At 33.1% G+C, this 21,018-nt stretch overlaps 1 protein-coding gene across 1 annotated transcript in view; it reads left to right on the top strand.

The window, feature by feature from the left end:
- Atf2 (activating transcription factor 2) overlaps positions 1–21,018 on the top strand; it is an 83,658-nt gene that overhangs the window by 24,530 nt on the left and 38,110 nt on the right. Inside the window, exons 4-7 of the mRNA XM_074071139.1 lie at positions 1,714–1,783; positions 12,576–12,672; positions 15,672–15,790; positions 15,908–16,036. Coding sequence (XP_073927240.1) covers positions 1,714–1,783; positions 12,576–12,672; positions 15,672–15,790; positions 15,908–16,036 — 415 coding nt within the window. The remainder of the gene's footprint in view (positions 1–1,713; positions 1,784–12,575; positions 12,673–15,671; positions 15,791–15,907; positions 16,037–21,018) is intronic.

Raw genomic sequence — 21,018 nt, 5'->3', positions numbered from 1 at the left:
CTTCTCAAACTAGTCTACACTGAGACTCCGGCAATAAGTCAGTTACAGTTTCTATCCAGTACTGGCTCCTTCCGCAGGCTTCTCGTTCCAATAAACTTGACTCTTAGTAGTATCTGCCCTTGTCTCTTCTTTTCAGGGCAGTAGTTTGTTCTTCGATCCTAATTCTCTTCTGTTTATAAGAGTTGATTTTCAGTTTGTTTAGCTTTTTTACATTATTGTGGGACTGAAGTGGTGACTTCCAAGCTTTTCCTGTGTACTAGATACCAAGAGATATAGACCAGTTTTTCCCCAAATGTCATCCTATACCTATTAGTACAGTGTCATGCGCTTCATAGGCTGTTTACAATGGATAAAGCAATCAAAATTTTGTTTACATATTTCACAAATTTTATAAATAAGACAAATTATGACTACCTAGATCCCTTTTATATTCTCAAAGATCATTGATTACATGCTTAAAACATAAAGCAGTGTTTATACTGTGAACCAGCATGGATTTCCTAAAAAGGAATATCAATCTTTTATCAAAAGTTTTGACGCATTAGGAGCAAACAGCATAAAGTACTGGCAAAGAGCTTTGAACGTTGACTCAGAATATTAGGATTTGATTCTAGTTATACCACTAACAAAAAGAAAGAAACAGATTTAGAAAGAGATCAGAGTTAGAAATAAAGAGGCACCCTCTAATTCAATCAACCAGAGACCTAAATAATACAGTAAAACAAAACAAAAACACAACTATTTTACATAGCATTTCCGTTGTATCAGGTAGTAGAAGTAATCTAACAATGATTTCAAATACACAAAAGGATTGCTTGCATTATTTGCAAATGCTACACCACTTTATATAAAGGACTTGGGCATCAATATCTGGAAGGAGACCTAGAACCTATCCCTCATGGACTGTACCATGTTATCTCCTTTACTGGTAGAAGACAGCCCCATAGGCCAAGACCTGTTTCTCTTTTATTTTTGTGTTTCCCTTTGAAGAGTCTTCCATAGCATTTTATACACATGAAAAAAGGGCTAACTTTAAGAAGATATTTAAGAGATTTTCTTTTTTTTAGACAAATGATGCTTTGGAGGAATATCAAAATAGACATGTTTAGACAGTAGATAAAAATATTCTACAAGAATTTAGGACTGGAGGCAGAAATCTTGCTGCACTATTTCCATAACTTTACAGTATGAACCTTGAAAGACTGCTTAGTATTTGCTCATTTAAGTTTTTGAGTGAATGAAATTTGCTCATTTCACCATTCCTCTTGAATAGGAAATGGTGAAATGAGCAAATTTCCTCTAATAGCAAATTTCCTCTAATGAGCAAATTTCCTCTAATAGCAGTGTTCCTAACCTTTTTTTCTATGGTGTAAATTCTGCATGTTACATATATTTGTCTACTGTCATAATAATAAGGTGGAAGGTTGGGTTAAAATGTCAGCAGAAGTGTTTTATTTCATACTCAGAAAAGTTAGTAAGCTCAGAGGAAATCAAATCTTGAGATTTATATTTAAATATTATTTACTTAAAAATATATACTGTATGCCAGGCATGTTAGCACAAATCCCAACACTGGGGACATAGAGGCAAGGGGATCTTGAGTTTGAGGTCCGCTTGGGCTACAAAGTGAAACCTTGCATCAAAAAAAAAAAGTGTGTGTGTGTATTATATATATGTACATATATAACACCATTTCTTTGTGTTTTATTGTAGGCAACATAAGGACCTGTGGAATATGAGTGATGACAAACCCTTTCTATGCACTGCCCCTGGATGTGGCCAGGTAATATATCAATTACTTTAAATACATTAGTTGCTGTAAGTCATTTTTTATGTTTCATTTATTAAAACATTGAACCATGCTAGAGGCTTGGCTCAAGCCTGCTGAAGCCCTGAATTCAAATCCCAGTGCCACCAAAAAATTAAAACACTGATGACAGAATGTGTCATTATTAAAAGCATTTTATTAATGTTTTATAAGTTTTTAAAATTAGGATGAAAACAACCTACAAAACTTTTAGGAAGAAATTCCTCTTTTTATTTAATAGCATATCTTAGTTTTAAGAAATACATATAATATACAATTTGATGTCTTAACATATGTGTATATATATATATTTATATATATACACATATATATATATATATACATATATATATGTATGTATGTTACATACACACTCATGAAAGCATCACCACAGTGACGATAGTGAACATACCTATCGCTCCAAGTTGCTTCATTGGATCTGAAGGCAATCTGGCTGCGACATCTATCACCCCATTGATCGCCAGGGTTGATTTGGCTGACCTGGCTGGCTAGGTGGGTGTGCCCTTCCTCCTTCATTGCTCCATGTGCATCCCTCCTGAAGCTGGGCACTCACTCAGTCAATGAGGATGATTATCCCCAATAGAAGAAGACTGTTCTCTGGTCAAGGGTATGAGATTAGCTGCACTCCCTTGCTAGAACCTCCAAACAAGCTCTCAAAAGTTGCTTCATACCCATTTGTAATTCCTTTCAACTATTGACCTGCCTTTTATTACTGTAGGTTTGTTTGTATTTTCCAGAATTTTATGTAAATGGAATCATACAGTTATGTACATTTGCCTGGCTTCCTTTCATACCACATAATGTAAGATTTCTCATTTATCTTAGTCTGTTTTGTATTGCTATAACTAAATACCACAGGCTATGTGCTAAAGAAAAGAGATTTATTTAGCTCAGGGTTCTAGAGGCTAGACGGTCCAAAGTCAAGTTGCCAAATCCAATGAGGGCCTTCTTGGTTAGAGGAATTCTACAGAGTCCCAATAATAATAAGGCAGAGCAAGCTTGCTAATTTGGGTCTCTCTTCCTCACCTTACAAAGCTATTAGTTGCGTCATGAGAAGCCCAACCTCATGACCTCATCTAATCCTAAGTAGCTCCCAAGAGATCCACCTCCAAATACCATTAACTGAACTAAGTTTCTAATACATGGTTACTGGAGATATATTTAAACCATAACATTCATGTTATATGATCAATAGATAATGCTTTTTCATTGTGGAGTAATGTTACATTATTTTATAGTATATCTATTCATCTATTAATAGGCATTTGACTTATTTCCAGATATTAGTTATCACAAATAAAGTTAGTATGGATTAATCTTTGTTTGGACACATGCTTTCATTTCTCTTAGGTTACTACCTAGAAGTATATAATGAATCATGTGACAGATCAGTGTTTAAACTTTTCAGGAAATTACCAAATTGCTTTACAAAATAGATAGACTACTTTACATTGTCATCAGTAATTTATAAAAGGTTTAGTTATGCCATATCCTTTGCTGTTGTCAGTCTTTTAAATTGTAATTGCCTCTGACTATGGTTTTAATTTGCATTTCTTTGATGACTAATAAAAAAATGAGCACTTTTTAACCTTATTTTTTTGTGAAATATATTTTCAGATCTTTTGCCTTTTTTAAAACTTGGGTTGTCTGGCAACTGTTGAGTTGTACCAGTTTCTTACACATCCTGCATACCAGTCCTTTGTCAAATTTTTTTTTTCAGGTCTGCTGTTCGCATCTTCATTTTCATAGTAGTATCTTCCTTTTTCTGTTTTTTGGCAGAACTGGGGATTGAACTCAGGACTCAGGGCCTTATGCTTGCTAGGCAAGCACTCTTCCACTTGAGTCATGTCTTCAGTCCCATGGTAGTATCTTTTGATAAATAAATGCTTCTAATTTTAATGAAGACTAGTATTTTTTTTTTTCTTTTTATGGTTTTTGCATTCTGTGATTGTCTAAGAAACGTTTACGTACCTTTAGGTCACAAAAATATTCTTTGTTTTTCTCTGTAAGCTTGTTTATTTTTTATTTTGGTCTCTGTTCCATCTTGAATTTTTGTGTACAGTTGAAGTTAATCTTTGTTTAGTTTGTTTTGAAAGTTTTTCAAATTCACTGAGCAGAGTTTTCTTTATTAAACTGCTTCCTTTTTGGAAAACGAAATGGTTATGTATATGTAAGTCTGTTTCTAGGTCTTTGTATTCTGTTCCATTTATTCCATTCATCACTTGAGTGTCAGCTTTTTATGCCAGTACATCACCATCTTGATTACTGTAGCTTTACATTTAGCATCCAGTCAGAAAGGGTAAGCTTTTGACTTTATTTCTCCATTTTTTTTTTTTGTGGAGGCAATGGGGCTTGAACTCAAGGTCTCATGCTTACCATTCAGGTGCTCTACCACTTGAGCCACTCTACCAGGCCTTTTTTTGGGTGTGTTGGGTATTTTCAAGATAGGGTCTTGTGCACTATTTTCCTGGAACTGACTTTGAACACAATCCACCTGATTTCTGCCTCCAAAGTAGCTAGGATTATAGGCATAAACCAGTGGGGCCTTGCTATTTCTCCTATTTAAAAATTGTTTGGGTGAGTCTTTTAACTTGGAGTAATTCTGGTGAAAGTGTAATGGTATCTCATGGTTTTAATTGACATGGTATCTGATGCTGTTGAGGAAGGTAAAGATAGGAGTTATTAGAGGTTGATGTTATTTTAAATAGGTTGGTCATTTCTAATAAGGTGACAATTGAATAAGGACACAAAAAATGGGAGCAAATTCTGTACTTCTATATTTCTTCTGTGCTCAGAGCATCTAACGATCAATGAGGAGAAGGGTAAGAGATTAGTCAGAGATGTAGGATAAAGAATATATATCTTGTGGAACATTATAGACCATGATAAGGTATTTAGGTTTTATTTACAGAGCAGGGAGACAGTAGTCCAGATGTGAGATGGAAAAGGTGGTTGGGGTATATTGTAATAGTGGACATAGAAATAGAATGATTTGACATCTATTTTGGAGACACATTTTTCTTTTTTTACTATCATATCTTTATTGTACTAGGGGTACATTTTGTGACATTTACAAAAGTACTTAAACTATATCTTAGTTCCGTTCACTCTTTCCATCATTCTCCTTTATCAACTCTTCCCCTCATTCTTAGAATAGTTCCACCAGGTCTCATTTTTCCATTTTCATACATGAGCTGTATATTTTTTATAGTTAACAAAGCTAAAAAAAAAGTACAGTTCTCAGAATTCTTTGCAACTAGAATTCTAGGTATGATTTTAGGTTTCACCAACCAAATTCTGCTAAATCAAATATACTTTCATTTCCTGGATTTGATACTGAGTTAAATGAAGAGAGGTGGTACTATTCAAGGCATCCATTTTGATGGTTTGAATTGAACAAACACAATTCTGTAATCCCCGAATTATAGCTGTGTTAGTCAACTTTCTGTCACTATTAACAAAACATGTGAGATAAAACTTATAAAGAAGGTAGGTTTATTTTGGCTCACAGTTTTGGAGTTTCCAGTCTGTTGGAGCCATGGATCGAAGAGAAAAAGGAAAAAGACTGGAGTTCTACAGTCCCCTTCTGGGGCACACTCACAATGACCTAAAGGACTTCCTACAAGGCCCCACCTCTCAAAGGTTCCACTGCCTCTTAGCAGTATCTTGGGGAACAAGTCTTTAACACATGAGATTTTGAGAGACAGTAACGATCCAACAATATTAGCAATAGCTAATGTGTGTTTGGAGCCAGCCTTTGGAAAGTGTCTGACCAGTTTTGCCGTGTTCGAGGAGTCATTTTTAGAGACTTACCCTCAAGTCCTTATCTAATTCCTTGTCCTAATCTTTTTCTGCTTAAAATAGAATGGTTTCTATTATGTTGTGATTAATTCCTTACTAATACACATGCCATTTTAATTTTAAAAAGATTGAATTTAAATTTACTTAATAGAAGAAAAACCAGTTGCTGAACATTAGCATATGTGTATATGTGTAATTTAATATGTTTAATATTCTAATTTTCATTTTTTGATCATGAGATTGTTTCTTAAAGACTTCTCTTACATTAAATATTTATATAGAGAAAACAAAACATTAGCAATTTAGAATTATTTTTAGATTCCCCCTGTGAAAGGAGATAACATTCATTCCCCCTTCTTTCCTTCTCTTTTCCATCTCCTAGTAATATAACTATTATTTTTACATTGTCAATGTTTATAATACTTCCATTTTGTCTTGCAGTCTGTAATTTCCATGTTATTTAGTTTTACTTCTATATTAAAATTAGCACAGAGAAGAAAAGTGAGCACAAGGCTTTTGGGCACTCCAGTGTTTAAGAAAAGGGGAGGGTGTGGCATGGGAGGCTAAGATTCAGCAGCCAGTGAGGAAAATTGAGTTCTGGTAGTGGAGTAGAAAAAGAATGTTCCAAAATTAGGGTAAAATATAGTCATATTTTTGATAGAATAAAATGGGAATTCAGCATTTACTGTTAGATTTAGAAATATGAAGACTTTGATAAGAGTAACCTCAGTAAAGTGACAGGAACAACTGTGTGATTAGAGTAGATGGAAGAAAGAAAGAGAAGAACCAAAAGTGGAGACATTGTAAGACAGCTCTTTCTTGGAGTATAGCTTAAGGGAACAGTGAGCTGTCTAAGCTGGAAAAGGATGTAGGATAGAAATATCACATCATATTTGTCACTGCAGAGAAAAGGGACTTGCAGGAATGAGGTCTTTAAGTGAGGATGGAGTTTAGTGCTCAAGTGGAGGGACTGGCCTTAGATAAGACTGTGGACATTTTATTCATAGTAATTGAGGAAGAGAGTTGTAGAAGTTTTGAATAGGGAGAAGAAAGCATATCAGAACTTAGACATACGAGCATTTCCTTCAGTATAGTCTCCTTAAAAAAAAAAATCACACCTCTGTTTATTCCATTGAACAAAAGAAATTACCTCTAGAAGTACCACAGTAATATATGAAGAAAACATTAGGGGAATCAAATCTGGTTAAGGAGTTAATAAGAACTCTCTGTGCTGTCTTTTCTACTTTCTGTAAATAATAGTTTTCTAAAATAAAAGATTTATTGAAAACAAAAACACAACTCCTCAGAAATACCCATAGACGCATAAAAGTTATCTGTGAACCACAGAATAGGGCTTTCAATTATTTATCACATGTGTACCATATGCATTATTTATCTGGGACCCACTTTATTTCAAAAAGAATTTGAGGTATTAAAGGTTCATATAGGGCTGGTAGAGTGACTCAAGTGGTAGAGCACCTGCCTAGCAAGTGTGAGGCCCTGAGTTCAATCTCAGTACCACCAAAAAAAAAAAAAAAGGTTCATATAGTAGTTATCCTAGCAATACAAATATTTATAATTCTAAAAGCATTTTTAAATTTATCTTGGCACTGGTGCTAAGAACTTTATGTGGGTTATGTCACTTATTCCTTGCTGTGGCCCTATGGAAGTGAGTGCTTTTAGCCTCACTTTATAGGCAAACAACCAAACTTAAAATTACTGACTTTCTCTGAGCCACAGAACTAATAAGGATTAGAGGTAGGTTTGAAATGAACCATACTCTTGTGTTACATATATTATAGTGAAGCATCCATTGCTAAATAGCATTCTCACACATCAAGAGAGAGATGCTTGTTTGAATATAGGTCTTTGTATACACATATTTTTTGTTGCCATAAAAAAGTTTTTTTTAAATTTCTTCTTAATTACAAAGTACTACAAAAAATGTTAAGCTTTAAAGGACAAAGTAAAACCCAAAGAGAACTTTGGTTAATATTCTGAAGCATTTCCTAAATTTTTCCCCTTTTTTTATTTTTAAAACAAAATTAGAAAATACTACACAGAATTATAGTCTGTTTATATTTGAGTGACATTTTATACATATATATATTTGAGCGACATTTTATTTATACATATAAATAATAATATATAATAGGTATAGTGAGCATTTGTGTGTTTTTGGAAACATGGTTTTAAATTGCTATGTAGTATTCTCTTGCTATAGCACGTCCTTTCATTTTTTTTGTTTTACCCATTACTCTGTTACGGACTTTGAAGTTAATTTCAGTATTTCAAAGCAGTATTGTGATGAATTTCATTCTATATAATTCTTTGTATGCATCTCTAATTAGCTTCTTAAAATACATTTTTAGAACTAGAATTACTGGCTCAAATTGTATACACAGGCAAGTGTAGTGTAATCCCAACACTTGAGAGATAGAATTCAAGGCTAGCCTGGGCTACATAGTGAGACAGTGTGAAAAAACCAAAGGCAGGGGATGTGGTATAGCATTTGTCTAGCATGCACAAGATCCTGGATTCGATTCTAGCATCACCAAGGGGAAGAAAAAGTATATGCATAGTTTAGGTTCTTTGTATATTTTGTCAAATTGGTTTTAAAAGCTAAATCAGTTTTTTTGCTTTCCCTAATAGTTTTATTCTCACTAATAGTGACCCTTTTCATTATGAACACTATAATCTTAAGTATTATGCATTTTTGGCATGTATTTGTTTCCAAATAAATAAAATAAAATAATTTCTGTTACAATACCACCTTGTAATTGTTATTGACCAAAATATAACTTGGCTAATGTCAACATCCATTTGTTAAGTCTTTCTGAGATCAGGAATGATGAGTTCTCTTTAGATTGAAATAGTGTTTCTAGAAAATTGAAGGTTCTAATAATAGTTGATTTTAAAAAACACTATGTTGGTGATGATAGTGCAAATTATTTTTCTCATCAGTAGACAGTAATATTCCAGATTTTAATTTTAGTGTTGACACACTTAATGGACTTAAATTTAAATTTTCAAATAGATTTTTACTTTTTTTTTTTTTTTTTGTGAAATTAGGGTTTGAACTCAGGGCTTTGCACTTGCTGAGCAAGCACTCTACCACTTGAGACATGCCTCCAGATTTTTATAATTTAGAATGTATTTGGTTGATAATATCACTTAAGAGAGAGACCTTTAGGTAAAAGAGTTTACCTAAAGATTCTTGCTATTAAATCTTTTTTTTTTAAATGTGCCCAAGTAACTGTTAGGTATTCTACAGAGACTTCTGTTAATTTCATTTGTATTAAAGGGATGATCTGTTGAATTCAGTAAGAGACAAAGTAAGATAACTTAGTAAAAGGTTCATTTAATATTGCTACTCTTATTGATCACATCTTTGCCTTTGGTGTCATTCTCATTGAAAATTACTTTGGCAGAATAGTTGGTTATAAGCTGTTTTACAAAAGAGATGTAGATTCATTTTATTTAGTCTAAAGTCTCATTGGAGGTATTTGTGTGTTAGTAACATCCTCCTATTCAATATGAGTACTTCAACTAGTGTAAAAAAGTTGAAAATGAGCTAGTGACCTGATGCCTTTGTGCCTATTTAATACATTAACTATAAGTAATAATCAGTGTATTATGGATGTGAGTATAAGAACACAGAATTTCTTAGGAAGTTAATTCTGGTAAAGTAGCCAAGCTTGGGAAACAGATTAATTGCTTACATTAATTTATTATGGAAACAACTGATTTACCTTCCTCCCATCTAACAGATTACCTTTCCTTTTTATACTCTCAAGAGAGATGGTTACCTGTGCTGCTAAGGATCTACCCCCAAAACCCAGGAATTTCTTCATCATCTTTCAGTTGTTTATTGAGCTTGTATGCCCAAGGTCTTGTTTCTGACAAAATACTTATATTTTTGTGCATTTTGTGTTACTGCACTTTGCATTGGGATTAGGCTTTGCATTACCTAGAAGAAAGAAATCGTATGAACTAATTATGTTGGTATTGCTAGTAATATAGTTTTTCTACAAACTTTATTTATAGAATATACCTTTTAGTTTGGGAAGGAGTTTATATAGACTAAAAAATTATCTTAGCATGTACAAGTTACTATATTAAGTATTTTTTTAAAAAAAGAATACATATCTTTCATGTATGCTTATGTATATGTGCAGTGTGTGTATGTGTGTTTGTGTAACTTTTCCCAGTGACTAGATTTTAACCAGATTACCTATTCATGCTGACTTTTTAAGCTTTTTGTTAAAAGTAAATAAATTTTTTCAGTTGATAGCCAAGTCAGATCACCTATATCAAAGACCAATTTGAATGTATTTTGTCCTTTGCTTTGGAGAGTATTGCTATTGATGGCAATAAACAATACCAGTATATGATCAGTAATCCTTTTATAAATAACATTTAGGTGCATTTGACCTATGAATCCCGTATGAGAATTTATACATATACTCTTTGCATTTCTTCTTTTAATATTTGTATGGTCTGAAATATTTTTTAGAGTCCTTCTAGCCACTCATTTTCACTTGGGATAGAGCTTGGTGCCATTTTCATGTTTTGTTCAGAACACATTATTTATTCTATAGGTAGTTTTGTTTTTTGAAGCACTGAGATCAAACCTAGGGCCTTGTGCTTACCAGGCAAGCACTCTACCACTGAACTACACCTCCAACCCCAGTTGCTTTTTGATTTGAATATTTGTGGTCAGACTTTTCCAAACAGTGGGTACTGGTAGAGTAAAATTTCTAGGATAAAAATTTCCAAGTTCATCTTATCTATTAATTTTGCCATCTTTGCAATTTCAAAATTTGGAACCTATACCAAAATGAATTCATTCAACAATGTTTAATGATTGCCTTCAATGGAAAAGTCACATTGTGAACTTCTTAGGAACATTTGATGAAAAATGCTTTAAGATGCTTTTAGTGTTTGCTGAAAGACATGTATGTTTGTGTTCTTACATTTGTTTTTAATACAAAGCAAAAAAGCAGTTAATGTCAGTGAGCTCTGCAGATATGTTCATTCTTCAAGAGCTTTATTATTCAAAAGTTTTCTAAGAAGCACCACTAGTTATTCCCCCAAATTTGGTAGGGATTTTTATAATGATAAAGTAATAAGAAGATAACACATTAGTGATGAATAGCTGGATTGTGATTCTGGTACCCGTAGGTGGCACTTAATAAATGTCTGAATGAATAAGTAAGGAATGAAATGGGAGTAGTGTTGCTTCTGAACACTTTTAAACACTTCAGTGAGAATATGGGCAGTTTCTGAAGAAGGATCATAGAATAATAGTTAATATTCTATTGGGTGTGAAGTAATTTATAAACTGAATGATAAAATACAACCAAAGTAAATTAAAGCTTATTGAACAGTTTGTGGGTTGGGGTGGTTTTGGTTTGGGAGTTTTCCTCCATTACTGCTCTTTAAGATTTAACTCTTTTGTTATAAGGAGCTTACTCTTTCAATTAACATTTACTGAATTCTTAACTATATGCTAAATTTGGAGTACCATAAAAGGAACTCAGATTACTTAAAAGGATAGACATGAAAAATTACACTGTGCTATAACCAAAGTGTTGTGCAGAGCAATAATAAGCACAAATGAGTGGATTTTAATTTCTATAGCCCAAGGCCTAGTGTGCTGGGCTAAGGGTAATATAAGTACTGACTGTCATACTTAAAAAAAAATTAGAATAAACTGTAATGGAAAAAAATTCCTTTTGCATTGTTTTAAAGTTAGCCTAGTTGCATGAAAGGATTAATGAATTGCATAAGAGAAGATCACAAGAGGAGGAATCTATTTTGATGGCCTAGGGAAACCAAGTGGGTATAATTTTAACATCTGTAGTTACAGACTAAAGAGTAAGTTTAGGTCTGTTAATTTAACATCTTAAGATTATTGCTTTGAATTTGAAAGTGAGCAAATTGCTCTGAAAAAAACAAAAGAAAAATGCTTCCTATTTTCAATTACAAATGTTGCTTGATATGAGCATCTTCATAAAGACTGATTTCCAGACATAGGAGATATGTAAACAGTGTATGTATTGTCGTGTAGTCAGAAATGGCACCTTTGGCATGTAGGACTCATCCAGTTAAGTATAGGAAAAAATTTAAAAGTCATTTTGACTACTTTAAACTTTGTATTGTGTGTGGGAGTGGAATTTGAACTCAGGGCTTTGCACTTGCAAAGCAGTCACTCTACACCTTGCGCCACATTGCAGTCTGTTTTGCTGTGGTTATTTTGGTATCTCATGAACTATTTGCCTGGGCTGGTCTCAAACCACATTCCTTCGGATTTCAGCCTCCCAAATATCCAGGATTACATGCATGAGCCACCAGTGCCCAGCCAAACATTTTATTCTTAAATTAACTGATTTATTACTGCATCAGTTGTTGTTCTTTGCTGGATTATAACAAAGGCATTCTTTTTTTTTTTTAATGTGGTAACATAAAGCCTGACTTATTTTTTAATTTGTCCAGGAGTAATACTTTTTAAAGGAAATTCTCATTTAAAAAGTGGTAAGTAACATTAAGTCTAGGTATATGTAATACTTTCTTTAAAAGTCATTGTACCGTGAGTATATCTTTCTTCTCTGACAACAGAAAGTTAATAGTAGTCCATTTTTATTATCCAAATAAAATTTATACGAAGTTTCTTTGACTCAAGTTGGTTTTAGTTTCAAATGCTCTCAAATTAGTTATGTGATTTAGTAATATGTTGGCATTACTTATTCTTAGGTAGGTGGGTTTCTCTAATTATTTGAAATTTAGTGTGCTTATCTGTACTAACAATAGATTCTTTTGTGGTTTACAAACTATTTCACTGTTAATGGTGATTTTACATGTGGAAATGAAATGAATATCCTTATCATTTTACTTATTGATCAAATTGAAAATCTTAACTATATTTTAAAACTTTTTGCCACAGCGTTTTACCAACGAAGATCATTTGGCTGTCCATAAACATAAACATGAGATGACACTGAAATTTGGTCCAGCACGTAATGACAGTGTCATTGTGGCTGGTTAGTATATGCTTTTATTAATAGCTTATATACATATTTCACCTAGAATGTGCACAATTTTGTGTATTCTATGTAAATAGTAGAGTCTGGTGATACTCCAGTGACTTCATTTATAGTAAATGTTGGCAACATGTATTTTACCCATTACATTTCCATGTTTTCTTTTGATCATTCATTTCACTTTTTTGTGTGCTTTTCACATATAGATTTTAATGTCAGTTTTATGGAAATTAATTAGAATCCTGGGAACATTCATAGCATCTACAGATTTTACATGTAACTGATAACTGAAGTAATATGGTATTTAGCTGCTCTACATCTGGTTTACAAGGCTGTGTAGAAATAAAAAATGATCAAACTTTTTGTGCCTGGGATAGAGCAATTATTAGACTTGTTTATTAGGATTTTGGGTTTTTTAGACTAGACATTAAAGTATTAATGTAAAGTATAGTAAAATACTTTGAATAAAGGAGGCCTAAATTCAGTTAATGCTTTTTTTATGTGTTTTGACTCCATGACTCTACAGTATCATCCTAAGCAAATGATTATTTTTCATAATATGTGAAAAGAGAAACCCAATTCATGCATTTGTTTATTGTCATTACATGCTCTAATAGCTCCTTTTTTGGTACTTAATATAGATAGATAGATAGATAGATACCTACACACATCTATGTGTATGTATGCACACTACTATTTATAATTTCAGTGCATTTGTATATTTTCTAAATATTTATTCTGATAAAAGTTTTATATCATTTTAAGTAAACCTTAGGCCCTTTTCTGTCATAACCAAAGATTTATAACTGTAGATACCTTTGTGTGAAGTTTAGGTTATACTATTTGCAATTCTGGGACTGTGCCTGAATACTGTTAATATTTTTAAATTGCTCATCATAAACATCTAATTGTCACGTGAAGATAGATAATAAGACAGTATTGGATGGTTTTTCCTACACTTTCAGTATCATAATTTTTGTGATGAAGAAGTTGGAGGTATCAACAAGTTGATAATTTATTTAAAACGATTTATGTAGGAGAACTTTCAACATATCTTCAGTTCTCAAGTAAAAGGAAGCAGAGAAGAGTGAGATATGCATTTCCTTATAAAATTCTAAGTCAGGTATCAAGAGCTAGGCAAACAAGCAAAATAACAACCTGGAAAGTTCTCTCTCCTAGGCATGTAAGTTTTTTTCTCCTTAAAGCTTACTGCCTTAGAGCATTCTTTCTGTAAATTTTTAACTTAAAAATTGTTTTGAAGATGGTTTCTATAAATTATTTTCCTATCTAATTACATTTAATAAATGTAAAAATAGAACACACACATTCAGACACAGCACTCAAACATTTTTTACTAACATTGAGATGAACAGTTCAATATTACTGTATAAATAAAACATATCACGTATGTAATATTTATGTGATGATCAATGGCCATATTTGCATGTTTTTCAATTATGTCAGTATTGACTTTTCTCAAGTTAGTAATCATCAGTAAAAGTGATTTATGCTTATGCATCTTACTTTTAAGACTTTTTCCTGCCTTTGACATAAGAGCCTCCTAATGAGTTTAAATAGACAAATTCTTTGGGTATGAACAATAGAGTCAAGTTTATGTTTGATTTACTAATTGAGTCGTTATGGGCTTAAGCTGATACATGTACATAAGGTACTTACTATGATTTCGGAGGTCTTTTGGGGAGTAGGAGTAGAGTGTAGGTTAAAGATTAATAGGTTGAGCTGGAACCATAGCTCAAGCTGTAGAGCACCCGCCTAGTAAGCACAAGACCTTGAGTACCCCAGTGCAGCAAAAAAAAAGACTAATAGGTAAAATTATGACACATAGTATCTGAAACAGGCCTACATGATATCTAATATATATGATGACTAGGTCATTTTAGTATTAAGTATGTTTATATACAATAAAAATACTATTACTAAAATACTATTACTCTGGGTATACATGTGGAAGGTAGAGATAAAATAGTAGTACCCACTGTAGGAACACAGTATTTAGCAGGTATCTGAATTTTAATTTCACAAAATATTTTAAGCATTTTATCTTAAACCAGGAGTTGTCCTTAATAGAGTACTTTTATTTAGTAGGTGAGATTCCTGATATGACTGATAAAATTCATTCCTTAAATTATATAAAATGTAACTAAATTTTAATTCATGACCATCTCTAATGTGAAAAATTTGTAAATTTTCTGTTTTTCATTCAATATGGTCCTTAACTCGACTTTTTCTATATGCAGCATATGAACACTCAGTACATATGTAGTATATATAATGTTTCAAGTATAGTTGAAATATTTCAGATCTTAGAAAGTAGAATTGGCATTCTTACCAAATTACATTAAGCTGAAACATTCTTTTGACATGTGACTTTTAACCTGTGACTACTCTTATAAAATATATTAAGCAGTTACCTTCAGTAGATAGTAGTAATGAGGGTTTTGTTTTGATTTTAGGGCTCTTGTTTTAATTTTCTTTTTCTTCCTTATATTACTTTGATACTTAACTAAAGTTGTGTTTTATACTAAGCTTACTTTCATAATAGATTATAAAAACTAGCAGAAGGGCCAAGTTAAAACAAATATACATGCTCTTACCTAATTTTTCCCAAATTGCTTATATTTAAACAGTCATAAATTTTAATAGCAGATTTTAAAAGCTTGTTATCACTGTGTTAGATCATGCCTATAGTTTATGTCTTACATAGAATATCCTTAAACCACTCTACTCAGCAAGAATGAGTGGATGAAAAAGCAAAAAGGACTTCTTTCATACTTTTATGGTTCATGAAGTTGGAAAAAATATCCTGAAGTGCAGCAAAAACTTAACCAAATTTTGTTTGCTTTAAAGGAAGAGATCTTTCCAAAGAGAAAAAACAACTGACTGAACCAGTCCTCCTAATTCGTTTATTTATTAGCTATATTTTAGCATCTTAAAATAATATTTAAATCTGTATGATTACTTCTTGGCATTTATTTCAGATCAGACCCCAACACCAACAAGATTCTTGAAAAACTGTGAAGAAGTGGGTTTGTTTAATGAGTTGGCAAGTCCGTTTGAGAATGAATTCAAGAAGGCTTCTGAAGATGACATTAAAAAAGTATGTTGTTAACCATGAAACTAGAAAGACAAAGAAGTAATGATAGTTTATACTTACTGCTTTCTTAATTTAAACATACTGATTGACTTCTAACATTTTCTTTATTGTTTGTATTAGATGCCTCTAGATTTGTCCCCTCTTGCAACACCCATCATAAGAAGCAAAATTGAGGAACCTTCTGTTGTAGAAACAACTCACCAGGATAGTCCTTTACCTCACCCAGAGTCTACTACCAGTGACGAAAAGGTTTGAAATATGTTTTTATGGTAGGAACACAAACTTATGGGGAACAAGTTGATATCTAAAGAAAAGTTTAATTATTTAATCTCCATAAAATGTTAATCTATTAAATTTTACATATTTCGTTGTTAACTTGTAATAGTTTTATATATAAAAACTGTGAATACTGTACCTTTATAATATAGATATCTTTATTAAACACTGAAAAATTATAGGGAAGAGCAGCAGTCATTTTATAAAGCAAAGTGTTATTTAAAAATAAATGTTTAAATTTTAATTTTTCTGAGTTTTGCTATTTCATTTTTAGCTGCTTTTATATGGTGATAACCTTAATTAAGAATCTATACAACTGAAATTATTCGAACAATAGTTATTCAGGTTTTAAAAGAGTAAGGAACTAGAAGGATTCTCAGCAGTAGATCTTTGGTATCAGGAAGTAAGATGATGAAGATACTATCTTGAATACCCTGGTAACTTGAGGCCACCTGGGCTATAGTTATGTATATAGTAACATTATCATAGTTAATTCTTGATCACCTTTTCATTCATAAGTACACGAATAAGTAGGTATTTATTTGGGAGCACAATGTGAATGAAAAGAATGTGAGACACATAAACAGACAATGACAGTTTTCCTGTTTAGGTTATGTTATTTTAGGACCACAACATATTAATGGACGTCTGCCATGGCAAAGGAGGCAGAAGTAAGGAAATAGAGTCACATATATCTCTCAATGATGGAGATACATTCTAAGAAATGCATCAGTAGGTAAATTGCATCATTGTGCAAACCACCATAATGTTATGTATTTACACAAACCTAAATGGTGTAGCCTACTACACACTTAGTCTCTATGATGTGGCTACTCTACTAAATATGGTACATAACTGTAATAGCATGGTATTTCTGTACCTAAATACAGGAAAGGTACAGTTAAAAATACGGCATAAGAGATAGGCATCACCATGAATGGAGATTCTAGAACTAGAAGTTGCTCTGGATGAGTTAGTCATTGTTGACATTACTTTACACCACTGTAAATTTTACAAACACTGTACATGTAGGCTACACTAAATTTTTTTTAAGTTCTTTCATTAATAAATTAGCTTACTATGACTTTTTATAAGGTTTTTCGTTTTTTTTTAACTTTTCGACTCTTTTGGAGTAAAATTTATCTTAAAACACATGCATATGGTACAGTTGTACAAAATATTTTCATTTTTGGAATCCTATTGTATAAGTCTTTCTTTTTTCCATTTACATTTCTGTTTATTTGTTTTAAACTTTTGTTAAAAACTAAGAAACAAATATACACATTACCTACATAGGGTCAGAATCAGTATGGCTGTCTTCTACCTCCACATCTTGTCCCACTGGAAGGTCTTAGGCAGTAACACAGAGGGAACTGTTATCTCCTATGATATCAGTGCCTGCTTCAGGATCCTTCCTGAAAGTCCAACCTGAGGCCCTTCTTTTTTTTTTTTTTTTTCATTTTTCTTTTATTATTCATATGTGCATACAAGGCTTGGTTCATTTCTCCCCCCTGCCCCCACCCCCTCCCTTACCACCCACTCCACCCCCTCCCGCTCCCCCCCCTCAATACCCAGCAGAAACTATTTTGCCCTTATCTCTAATTTTGTTGTAGAGAGAGTATAAGCAATAATAGGAAGGAACAAGGGGTTTTGCTGGTTGAGATAAGGATAGCTATACAGGGCATTGACTCACATTGATTTCCTGTGCGTGGGTGTTACCTTCTAGGTTAATTCTTTTTGATCTAACCTTTTCTCTAGTACCTGGTCCCCTTTTCCTATTGGCCTCAGTTGCTTTAAGGTATCTGCTTTAGTTTCTCTGCATTAAGGGCAACAAATGCTAGCTAGTTTTTTAGGTGTCTTTCCTATCCTCACCCCTCCCTTGTGTGCTCTCGCTTTTATCATGTGCTCATAGTCCAATCCCCTTGTTGTGTTTGCCCTTGATCTAATGTCCACATATGAGGGAGAACATACGAGTTTTGGTCTTTTGAGCCAGGCTAACCTCACTCAGAATGATGTTCTCCAATTCCATCCATTTACCAGCGAATGATAACATTTCGTTCTTCTTCATGGCTGCATAAAATTCCATAAATTGTGTATAGATACCACATTTTCTTAATCCATTCGTCAGTGCTGGGGCATCTTGGCTGTTTCCATAACTTGGCCACTATTCACTATTGTGAATAGTGCTGAGGCCCTTCTTGAAGGAGGTGTCAGTCTTTTCTGAAATAGATCTCAGTGGTTGGCTTGGTCTCACTATGTAGCCCAGGCTGGCCTTGAACTCACAAATCGCTAAAATTCATTTCTCTTGCCTCTTTAGCTATGTGTTCACTAGGTGATAGGAATTTTCCAGCTCCATATATAACTCTTACATGACCACTGTCGTGTTAGACAGTCTGTTCTCAACCTGAACATCATTATGTGGCATATGACTTCAGAAAAAGTAACTTTTTACCAAGAATAAATGCTTTCACTTTAGAGCAGTTTTTATTTTACTCATTTCCTTTTCTTAAGTATAATAAAAGTATATTCTCATGAAAACTTTAAGAATAGAAAAATGCACATGATAGTTCATAGTTGAATGATAAGAATTACTAATACATACATGTTTACATGCAAATATATAAAGTGTATAGTCATATAGTAAGATAAATGGGTACAAAGAAAGATCTCAGCTTACTTTTACATTATACTTTAAACACTCAACATTAATGAACGTTTTCCCTTGTCATTAGAGATTTCCCCAAATCATAATTTTTTATGGTTGTACTTTATTTTATTATTGTCTTGATGTATTTAATTATCCTCTTCTTTTTCAACATATGGTTGTTTCCACATTATCACCGTTATTACAACTGTTATTAAATCCTTGAGATAAATCTTTTTTCCTACAAAGCATTCCAGTCCCTTCACTGTTGGCTGCTTTATCGACATTTAGGGTATTCCCTCTTCCTTCATTCCTCAGTCATTAGCTCCTCTTGAGTAGATCATAGTCATGGCACGTTGGAAAAAAAAAAAAAAATTTGGGACCTCTTCTGTTTTGATTTTCTTAGGCAATTCCATCCAGACTCAGAACTTTTAAAACCATCTATATATTTATAACTCTCAAATTTATATCAACCCAAGTGTCTTTCCAGATTGCTATATTCTATCCAACTCTGTCCTTTCTAGACACTTCAAGTCTATTAAGTAGACTTAACACTTAATTCTTTTCCTGAGTTTTTCCCTCTCAGTAAGTTTTCTCCATCCAACCAAGTGTGATGGTGCATGTGTACAATCCCAGTACTTAGGAAATGGCAGTAGGAGGATCACAAGTTCCAGGCCAGCCTGGGCTATGTAGCAAGACCCTACTTTTAAAAAAACTTAAAAAAAAATCAGCCATCTGCTTGCTTAAGTCAAAGAATTTAGGTTATATCCTTTTAATTCCAGAACATATCCTGAATCTGATTCCTCTTCTAGTGTTCAGTGTCATCAGTTTAGGGCAAGCCATCATCGTATTTTACTTATATTACTAACAGTTTTTTGGGGGGTTTTCCAGTGCTGTGAATGAAACCAAGGGCTTCTAGCATGCACTCTTAAGCTATATCCTTAGTTCCTTTGTTTTTCTTATAAGAGACAGTATCTTGCTATGTTGCCCAGACTGGCCTCAAATTTGCAATCCTATAGCCTCAGCCTCCCAAGTTGTTGGGACTACAGGTTCATGCCGCCATGCCAGGCTATTACTTCTTTCTTACTAGATTTCCTACTTCTATCTCCATAACTATTTTCCATAGTTTCTTTTGTTTTTTTTTAAGTTCATTGAATCATGCTACTCCCCTGCTTAAAATCTTTCAGTGGTTTGCCATTGTATTTAAGATATTTATACTCCTTAGCCTAAGCCCTCTTTGATCTGGACTTGTCTGCCCATCCATCTTCACTTCATGCAACTCTGTTGTGTTCATCAAATATTCCAAACCTTTCCTGCTTCAAGATACTACATGTGACATTACCTCCTTCTCCCTAGCATGCTCTCTTACTTATCCTTTCAGTATCAGTTCAGGTACCATTTTTGCAAAGCAACTTATTTTTCCTCACTTTTCTGTCTAAAGTATCCCCCTCTATCTATCCTCAGTTAAATCTCCCACTGTTTATTACACTGCACTTTTGTTCTTTAATATTTAATACTCACTACAATCTGAAATTTTCGTGTTTATTTTACTTTATTGTCATCCTTCCCACTAGTCCTTGAAGGCATATTATAAATTCTCAAACTTACTGAATAAATGAAGTTGCATGGTACTAGTTATTCTTCCTTCTCCCTATGTAGCTTAATAAGATTTTGACACTAAATAGTAATATAAAGGCCAATTTCAAAGAATACACTGTTAACAGTTTTTATACCAACTAGTTCAGTTCAGGGTAAGGCTCTAATCTCTGTTTCCTAATCTGTAAAACCAAAAGAAAAGTCTATCTTGAAAGTCCTGGCTAACTCATTCTTGTCTTGTTTCTTGTTTTGGAAAGATCTTACTCCAGTAATTATTAATTTTACATTTAAAATTTCAATATTAGCCAGACACTAGTGGCTCACGCCTAAAATCCTAGCTACTTGGAAGACAGAGATCAGGAGGATCATGGTTTGAAGCCAGTCTGGGCAAATAGTTCATGAGACCCTAGCTTAAAAATACTTAACACAAAAAAGGACTGGTAGAGTGCCTGCCTAGCAAGCGTGAGGCCCTGAATTCAAACCTCAGTACCACCAAAAAATAAAATAATAATTCAGTATTAGTTGGCCTTTTGATATTGAGAAATTATTGATATTGGAGGAAGTAGCTAACTATCTGAGATTAGCAAATATTTTTTATCACTTTAAAATATTTTAAAGCATTTGTGTTACTGAATTTATCTCCCTGGACTAGTTTCCTATCTGTATAGTATAATGAGACAGTAGAACTAGGCAGTCCCTTCTAGATTCTGGGTTC

Source organism: Castor canadensis, chromosome 4 (assembly GCF_047511655.1).
Source record: "Castor canadensis chromosome 4, mCasCan1.hap1v2, whole genome shotgun sequence".
Classification (NCBI taxonomy): Eukaryota; Metazoa; Chordata; class Mammalia; order Rodentia; family Castoridae; genus Castor; species Castor canadensis.
The sequence above is the reverse complement of the archived record's forward strand: the minus strand, read 5'-3'. Positions and strand labels throughout refer to the sequence as shown.